At 37.5% G+C, this 9,222-nt stretch overlaps 2 protein-coding genes and 1 long non-coding RNA gene across 3 annotated transcripts in view; all 3 read right to left on the bottom strand.

Moving 5' to 3' along the window:
• Positions 1–6,571, bottom strand: part of LOC107477331 (phenylacetaldehyde reductase) — a 15,114-nt gene extending 8,543 nt beyond the window's left edge. Inside the window, exons 1-2 of the mRNA XM_016097317.3 lie at positions 6,547–6,571; positions 4,806–4,966 (exon numbers count right to left, since the gene is read on the bottom strand). Of these exons, the coding sequence (XP_015952803.2) occupies positions 4,806–4,966; positions 6,547–6,571 (186 nt within the window). The remainder of the gene's footprint in view (positions 1–4,805; positions 4,967–6,546) is intronic.
• Positions 6,572–7,577: 1,006 nt separating this feature from the next.
• LOC110278373 (uncharacterized) lies at positions 7,578–8,160 on the bottom strand. The gene is made up of 2 exons (XR_008007062.1): positions 8,057–8,160; positions 7,578–7,959 (listed from the first exon to the last, which is right to left on the bottom strand). It is a non-coding gene; the product is annotated as an uncharacterized LOC110278373 (long non-coding RNA).
• A 424-nt stretch (positions 8,161–8,584) lies between these two features.
• Positions 8,585–9,222, bottom strand: part of LOC107477294 (phenylacetaldehyde reductase) — an 8,053-nt gene continuing 7,415 nt past the window's right edge. The window contains exon 7 of the mRNA XM_052259033.1: positions 8,585–8,854. The gene's annotated coding sequence lies outside the window, so the exon portion shown is untranslated. The remainder of the gene's footprint in view (positions 8,855–9,222) is intronic.

Genomic DNA, 9,222 nt, shown 5'->3' with positions numbered 1-9,222 from the left:
ACTTGCTAATTTGGATAGGGCATCCGCTCTGCTGTTTAGATCCCGAGTTATGTGTTTGATCTCGGTTTCTGCAAAGCGTCCGATGTGCTCCAAAGTTTTCTCCAAGTACCTCTTCATGTTAGGGTCCTTTGCCTGATATTCTCCGCTTATTTGGGAGGTCACCACCTGCGAGTTGCTATATATCATTACTTTTGTAGCACCGACTTCTAGGCATTGGGCTTTAATTGCTGTCCGAGTTTCATATCTCAGATCGAACTCGGAGAGCTCTATTGCCCATTGAACCATTCTCCCTGCAACATCCGTCTTTTGGAGGATTTGCTTCATGGGTTGGTTTGTACGGACTCTTATTGTGTGAGCTTGAAAGTAAGGTCGTAGCCTTCGTGAGGCTATTACTAAGGAGTAAGCAAACTTTTCTAGCTTGTGGTACCTTAGTTCAGGGCCTTGTAAGACCTTACTGATGAAGTAGACTGGGTGTTGTCCGACCTCGTCTTCTTTTATCAGGGCCGACGAGACAGCCCTGTTTGCTACGGATAAGTACAGAACGAGGTCTTTTCCTGGTGCTGGTCGGGTTAGGATAGGAGGTTGGCTTAAAAACTTTTTGAACTCTTGGAACGCCTCCTCGCATTCCGTAGTCCATTCGAAGGGGCATCCCTTTCTTAATAAGGAAAATAGTGGAAGGGATTTTAGTGCCGATCCTGCCAAAAATCTGGAGAGGGCTGCAAGTCGGCCATTGAGCTGCTGGACTTCTCTCAAACAAGTCGGACTTTTCATTTCTAGGATGGCTCTACATTTATCGGGATTGGCCTCAATCCCTCTTTGTGTTAGCATAAATCCTAGAAATTTTCCTGCTTCCACCGCGAAGGCGCATTTTGCAGGATTTAGTCTCATCCCATGCAACCTTATAGTGTCAAAGACTTGTGAGAGGTCGGATAAGAGGTCGACTTTTTCCTTGGTTTTTACTAGCATGTCGTCGACGTATACTTCCATTAAGCTCCCCAGGTGGGGGGAAAACACTTTATTCATCAACCTTTGATATGTGGCTCCTGCATTCTTTAATCCGAATGGCATGACCACGTAGCAATAGTTGGCTCTGGGCGTGATGAATGATGTTTTCTCCTGGTCGGGCTCATACATCGGGATTTGATTATATCCTGAGTAGGCGTCCATGAATGATAAGTATTGGTACCCCGAGCTGGAGTCCACTAGGGTATCAATACTTGGTAAGGGATAAGGGTCCTTAGGACATGCCTTATTTAAGTCGGTATAGTCGACGCACATTCTCCATTTACCATTCTGTTTTTTGACTAGCACTACATTGGCTAGCCTTGTTGGGTACTTGACCTCTCTAATAAAGCCGGCTTCCAGGAGCGCCTGTACTTGCTCTTCTACTATTAGGGCTCGTTCCGTGCCGAGCTTGCGTCTTCTTTGTTGTACAGGTCGGGACCCTGGATAGACCGAGAGTTTGTGGGACATGAGCTCGGAATCAATCCCAGGCATGTCAGAGGCCTTCCAGGCGAAGAGGTCGGAATTATCCCTTAGGAGCTCAGCCAGCCCTTGTTTTAGAGTTTCCCTTAGGTTGGCTCCTATGTAAGTGTTTTTTCCTTCCTCTTTACCAATCTGTATCTCCTCGGTCTTTCCTCCCGGTTGTGGTCGCAGCTCTTCTCTGGCCCTTGCGCCACCGAGCTCTATTGTGTGAACTTCTCTGCCCTTTCCTCTCAGATTTAGGCTTTCGTTGTAGCATTTCTCGCCAATTTTTGATCTCCCCTCACCGTTGCTATTCCCGCTGGGGTCGGGAATTTCATGCAGAGGTGGGGAGTGGATACCACTTCTCCGAGCCAATTAAGGGTAGTTCTGCCGATTAAGGCATTATAAGCTGACCCCTCATCAATGACTATGAAGTCTATACTCAGAGTCTTTGATTTTTCCCCTTTTCCGAAAGTAGTATAAAGGGGCAAAAATCCTAGTGGTTTTATTGGCGTGTCCCCTAATCCATATAGGGTGTCGGGATAGGCTCTTAACTCTTTCTCATCTAACCCTAGCTTGTCGAAAGCGGGCTTGAAAAGGATATCTGCCGAGCTTCCTTGGTCTACTAGGGTTCTGTGGAGATGGGCATTTGCTAGGATCATAGTTATTACCACTGGATCGTCGTGCCCAGGGATTATTCCTTGCCCATCTTCTTTTGTGAACGAAATAGTGGGCAAGTCGGGTGACTCTTCCCCGACTTGGTAGACTCTTTTAAGATGTCTTTTGCGAGAGTATTTAGTAAGCCCCCCTCCCGCAAATCCTCCTGAGATCATATGGATATGCCTCTCTGGAGTCTGCGGCGGTGGGTCTCTTCTATCCATATCTTCTCGCTTTCTCTTTCCATGGCTGTCCGACCTCTCTATGAGATATCTATCAAGCCGACCTTCTCTAGCCAGCTTTTCTATCACATTCTTGAGGTCGTAGTAGTCGTTTGTGGAGTGACTATATATTTTATGGTACTCGCAGTAATCGCTGCGGCTCCCCCCTTTTTATTTTTAATGGGTCTAGGGGGTGGCAGTCTTTCAGTGTTGCAGACCTCTCTGTATACATCCACTATAGAAACTTTCAGGGGAGTATAAGAGTGATATTTTCTTGGCCTCTCGAGACCGAGTTCTTCCTTTTTTCTGGCTTCCCTTTCCTTCTCTTTAGTTGAGGGAGGGGGTCCAGGTCGCCAACTCAGGTCCCTTAATTTGGCATTTTCCTTCATATTGATGTACTTTTCAGCTCTTTCTTGTACATCACTTAGAGAAACGGGGTGTCTTTTAGATATGGACTGTGAGAAGGGACCTTCTCTGAGCCCATTGACTAGCCCCATTATGACTGCCTCTGTGGGCAGATCTTGGATCTCCAAACATGCTTTGTTGAACCTTTCCATATAGGCTCGTAAAGATTCTCCGACCTCCTGTTTTATTCCCAGGAGGCTCGGTGCATGTTTTACCTTGTCTTTCTGAATTGAGAACCTCATCAAAAACTTCCTTGAGAGGTCTTCAAAGCTAGTGATCGATCTCGGGGGAAGGCTATCGAACCACTTCACGCTGCTTTCGACAAAGTGGTCGGGAAAGCTTTGCATCGCGTCGCGTCGGAGGCATCAGCTAGGTACATCCGACTTTTGAAATTGCTCAGATGATGCTTGGGATCCGTGGTTCCATCGTAGAGGTCCATGTCCGGGCTTTTGAAATTTCTCGGAACTTTTGCCCTCATTATGTCCTCGCTGAAAGGATCCTCCCCACCCGAGAGTTGTTCTTCTTGTTCGTCGCGGGAGTTGTGACTCTTGAGGGAAGATTCTAGCTTTAAGAGTTTTCTTTCTAACTCTTTTCGCCGTTCCATCTCCTCTTTGAGGTACTTTTCAGTTTCCTTTTGCCTTTCCCGCTCTTGTTCTAATTGTTCCAGGCGGCTGTGGACTAACCCCATTAGTTCAGCCACGTGGGATGGTCCGCCTTTCTCTGATTCGCGCCCGTCCGAGGAATTTACCTTCAGGTTTTTTACCCCGGAGGTGCCCTCTCTATGTTGATTGTTAACTTCCTGGTGTAGGGCTAGGTCCACGTCGTTATTACCCGTGTCCAGATTCTCTTGTTCGGAATCTGTTTCCACATGGCCTTCTTCGTGGGATCTGTCCGCCATCAATGGATGATCTCTCGGGTCCCCGGCAACGGCGCCAATGTTACGGTGGGTAACCGAAGATTGTCTGAATGGATGGCGTTGGCTGGCCCAAATGTGTGAAGGAGGAGATTTCCGTGTGAGTATGCAACTCGGGAGACTCCGTCCGACTTGTGCTCGTGAGTGAATGGGGGGTGGTACCTGCAAAGACACTCCGATGCCTAAGTCAGCAAGAGTGTAAACAGGTCTAGAGAGTATTGGGCTTAGAGATACCTGAGGGGTGTCAATGTATTTATAGTGGTGAGCCAATAACCACCGTTGGAGTAGTGCCGTATCTTTAGGGTGTTAACCGTCCCATTATCTTAGAGAGGTTAAGATATGGCTTTATGAAGCGGTTAGAGAGATTTTAGGGGCGGTTACTCATTTGAATGAGTGTTTATCTGCCAGCTAATCTCATGCCCGACTTCTTTAAAGTAAGTCGTGGTTGATACCGACTTCTTATGTGAAGGTCGGTACTTAACTAGGCTTAATCCTTTGGACTAGGCCTTTTATTTGGGGCTGGACCTTTGTTATTGGGCCAGGGTATGAACAATATATATATTATGCTACAAAAAATTATCTTATATTATTTTAAACTATTAACATTATTAGCATTTTAACTTAAATAATATTGTGAACATAATTTATTTTAATTTTTGTTTACTATTACTTATTAAAAAAAAACTATATGATATAATTTTTTCATCCAAACATATGTAGGACATTTGTTGGAATTCTATATAAAAAATTTTTTTGATATTTTTTATATCCAAATATCTTAATTACTTCTATCTCTGATAAAATATATTTTGACAATTACATAAAAAAAATCCCCTACTAATTTTTTACTACAATTTACAAAATAAATGTCGACTTAATAGGTACTTGCTTGAGCAACTTTTTTATTGTTTAGAAGAGAAACTTTTCTTAAAATTTTTGTTTAGATAGTTTAAAACTTTAGAAAATAGGCAATGGTAGTGGAAAGTAGTAGTATGTATATATTCTCTTTATATATGAAAATAACAAATATAGATTTAGATGAGTGGCCTTAAATTTTGAGAATGTTCATAATCAATATGGCGTTGACAAATAGAGTCATGCTGCTCTTTACTAAAGGCAAAGCAAGCTAGAAAAATGGTGAGAACCTCTGGATCTTTAACAACATGAAGTAAAACAGGCAAAGCTGTGTGAAAGACACCATCACATCCCTCAATGGCAGAGTCAAAAGAACCTTCTTCTAGAAGATCTGCCTTGAAGAGGTGCAACCTCTCCTTTGCACCATTGAGTTTGAGTAAGTGCTCAACCTCTACTAAGGGCTAATTTTTTTTTATAATGGACAGATATGATGTACTATTTATGGTGAAAACTCAGGTTCAGTCGACTTCACGTGAAGTTGATGGCTGATAGTAGTTATATGAAAATTTAGTTAAATTAGTCAAATCATCTAACAGCTCTCAGTTATAAACTTCACATAAAGTTGACTGTCAGTTTTTATCATTATTTATTGGTGTGAATAAATTGAGTATTTTTTTAATATAAAAATAAGAAATTTGAGGTCAGATTTCTTAATGAAATTTGATAAATATACAAATTTGATTTTTAGATTTATAATTTTAAACAAATAAAAAATTATAAAGACAAATTTGACTTTTAGATTTGTGATTTTAAAAAAAAAATAAAAAATTATAAACAAATAAAAAATCATAAATACAAATTTTATTCTCAGATTTTTTATTTTTAAATTTGACCTTCCAATTTTTTTTATTTCTCGTTCACAATTTTATGATACACTTAATTTTATCTCCATGATACAATAAAACACACCTTTTCTAATATTAAAAATAAAAACACGGCCTTGTGTAGTATTTTTCTTACTTATTATTATTATTATTATTATTATTATTATTATTATTATTATTATTATTATTATGTACTACCTATTTTTTCAAGAATCGAATTGAAGCCGTTGATTTGAATGGATTAATTAAGAGTTAGTTATTAAACCAGTTAAATTTAGAATAAAAATTGACCAGTAATAAATTGGTTAAAGAATAAAAAAATTAATCAAACAATCAATTAATTAATCGAACTAATCTGTTTTTTAGTAATTAACTAATTTAAAATAATAAAATATTAAAAAATTATATAATTTATAGATAAATATATTATTTTATATATCAAGTTCAACTCTAACTAAAATTTGATTAAACTTTTAAATTTCTAACTTTACTGGGTTCGATTTTCAAAAGCTTACTAACTATCTTGTACCTAGTTTTACATGTAAGAGTCTACTTTTTATTTTGGTTCTTTCCTTTCACCTTGTATGATAAAGCTTTGAAAAACTGTCCTTTCCTAGTAGTCGGAATTTCGTGGAAAGAAAGTTCGAGGGAACATTCTATTTATTATACTGAGTACTGTTTGGTAAGCAATAAATATCAACTAAGAGTTAGGGGTGGCAACGCAGCGGGTTGGGGTAGATTTTTGCTCTATTCGATCCCATTTTGTCGTACAACAATTCGCGTAGAACCTGCTCTATTTAGTAAAACGTTGAACTCTAATCCGTCTCTGCGGATATCCGCTCCGATCCTATCCGCCCATATAATTATTAAAATTTAATAAATAAAATTACATTTTAAAATTTATATAACCATCATCACATATATAACATAAATTAAAGTAAAAATTTAAATATAATACAATATTATTAAATATTTACTAATTATTTTACATATATTATACATATTAAAATTATATATATTATATGTATAGCGGGACGGGTAGGAGCAGGTATTACCTAAATTCGACCCTGTTTCTGTCCCGTTAAAAATCTGCCCCAGTGCGGGACGGGTAATTACCCGTCCCAAGCGAGTAGGAGCGGATAGATACCCGCAGATTCGGATGGTATTGTCATCCCTACTAAGAGTCAATTAACAATTTATTAAACTAATTTTAATTTGTGTGCTTTTTAATCACAAACTCACTCTTCATATTATTGCAATCAATTAAAATTCATAACTAACCAAGTGTTCGAATTTTATTACGTCGGGTTGGCGAAAAAATCTCTCATTTTATTGTTCCAAGTTTAATTTAAATTAAATCAACCAAATCTTGTCTACTTTTTATTTGAAAAAGAAGCCCTATGCCCAAAAGGGAAGCGTATGGGTTACGTTTCAGTACATGTATTATGATCATAAATAGATAAATAAATACTAGTTAGCTGATTTGGTTTTATCAATCTTGATTACAAAGTTTTTTCCCATAAAGTCTACTTCGGTGGCTAATTATTATATTGCACAACGTGAAAATCGGCCATTTTTTATATGATTTACACAGGTGAATTATGTTGGGTTTTGAAGTTTTTTGGAGTGATATACATTGTTAAAAAATTGAACTGTCCAATTTTTTTATAGAACAAAAAAAAAAAACATAAATTGAATGGTTTGATTTGTATGAAGCAGAAGTTGAGTTAGACTAAAATTGGACTTACTAATTTTTGGGTTTGAAAATATTTTTTAATGCGAGTACACATTAATTGGACCCACTAATTTTGGGTCTATAAAAAATTTGAAATTTAAAATTCGATCAGATTGTCCAATTTATTTGTTCATGTATGTATAAATCAAAATTGCACGGAACTCTCTGCTTCTTCTTCTTCGTTGTGAGTTTTAAATATGAGCTCATCATGTTCTTCTTCTCTCATTCTTCTCCTCTATTCTTTCAGAAAAAATAATAGTGAGATTAAGAGTGTTTAATATCATTATAGATGATAGAGTTATCTTGAAATTTTATTGTTATGACAGATTTTATTACAAACATACGAGAGAATTTAATTTGTACGTAAAAATTCATTTAGATGTTGTTATTCTGTCCACATTGTCATTTGAAGAATTAAAAGGTATAATTTGTGAGAAGATAAATTCTTAAATATCTAAGAGAATATGTGTATTCTCAAATATCTTCGGTACCAATGTAAGTAAATTTTCAAAGGATAATGTAAAGGCACAAAGTCATCAGCAAGAACGTGACTATACCGATTGGTCCACTGCATCACCCAAAAAGAATAGGTGTCGGCCCAATCTTGCTTCTTGGGTCCAGTTAATACTTCGCCGTGTGATGCACCTAGATACCGCTCTTGATTATGAATGCCCTAGATCAAACTAAATTACCTCCTAACTTTATCGAATGCATGCCACTCGACGCATTCGAAAAATATAAGCGCACCGTGGCACTCCAAATAATCGAATGATGACGGATGTCTAAAGAAATCACGTCTGACTCAATGCGTTCAATGTCGTAAGCCTGCCAAACAAACTGGAAACATCGATGTTATCAGATGATTACACAACAATTAATTCATTAACCAAACTAAAGTAGGTACTAATTTTTTATAACATACATGTCCTTCTTGCAAATCATCCAACAACCTCCTGTAATGCACAAGCGAATGATATCGGTAAGCATAGTTTTCACGATCCCAGTTATACCACCTGCCATCAGACAATTTCTTAGTTAACTTATTTTGTAAAAAATAAAATATAATTTCTAGTAATTCTTTCAACGAATACAGTAATTCATTTTATCTGTTTACAATCAGAAACACTCGAGGATTGCCGGAAATTGGCGCAAGAAATGGTAGACGGATCGAAACCCAAGTAAGCAAAAGTGTCAGCGGACTATCCATCCCTTTGCAGTCGATACGAGTTGCCCTACACAATGATCTATACAAGTGTGCGAGACATGCCGAACCCCAACTAAACTGTATGATCCCAGCGAAGTTACGAAACAAAGGCAGAAATTCTCAGTGCACCGCTGCACCCAACTTGTCTCCAAACAGAATTGTTCCAAATAACAACATTATGTGACACTTTACGTACCTCTAAATGTAAATATCATCAGTCAACATTATGCAATCTTTCAAACCCCTAAATCACGTCAATTTTATAAAACTTCCTCTACAGTCTATCTTCTTCGGTGCAATTCCAAACTGGTGCAAGCACTCGGCCTCCAAAGCCTCAAAATTACTCATGGTCGGTCCTGTAACCGGAAGACCATTTGTCGCCAGACCGAAAATTATCACCACATCCTCCAACGTCACAGCACACTCACCAACCGAAAAATGAAATATGTAAGTCTCAGGCCGCCATCTCTCGAGTAGAACATTAATCATTACTGACTGGCATTGGATGACTCAAATCTGGAAAACATGATAAAAATCAATCTTCCATAAATACCCCTCAACAATTTGATTGTATAAATCCGACAGCATAAAGTGATCACATATCAACATCCACAAATCCTACAATATCATATTTTCATTATAACTACCAATAAATAATTATATTAACAATAACATAATTATATTCACATGTCCATTATAACTACCAGTAAAATTATATTTTACACTCATATTTATTAACTTATAACAAAAACTAATTAACTTTAAGTACATAACCACAATAAGTTCAATAATGATAAATTATTTAAAAAACTTATATATATATTTTCTTTACTTTACAAAACATAACATAATATATAATAACATAACTAGAATAAGTTCACAAG

The sequence above is a fragment of the Arachis duranensis genome, chromosome 3 (assembly GCF_000817695.3).
Source record: "Arachis duranensis cultivar V14167 chromosome 3, aradu.V14167.gnm2.J7QH, whole genome shotgun sequence".
Classification (NCBI taxonomy): Eukaryota; Viridiplantae; Streptophyta; class Magnoliopsida; order Fabales; family Fabaceae; genus Arachis; species Arachis duranensis.
Note: the sequence above shows the minus strand (reverse complement) of the source record. Positions and strands in the feature narration are given on the sequence as shown.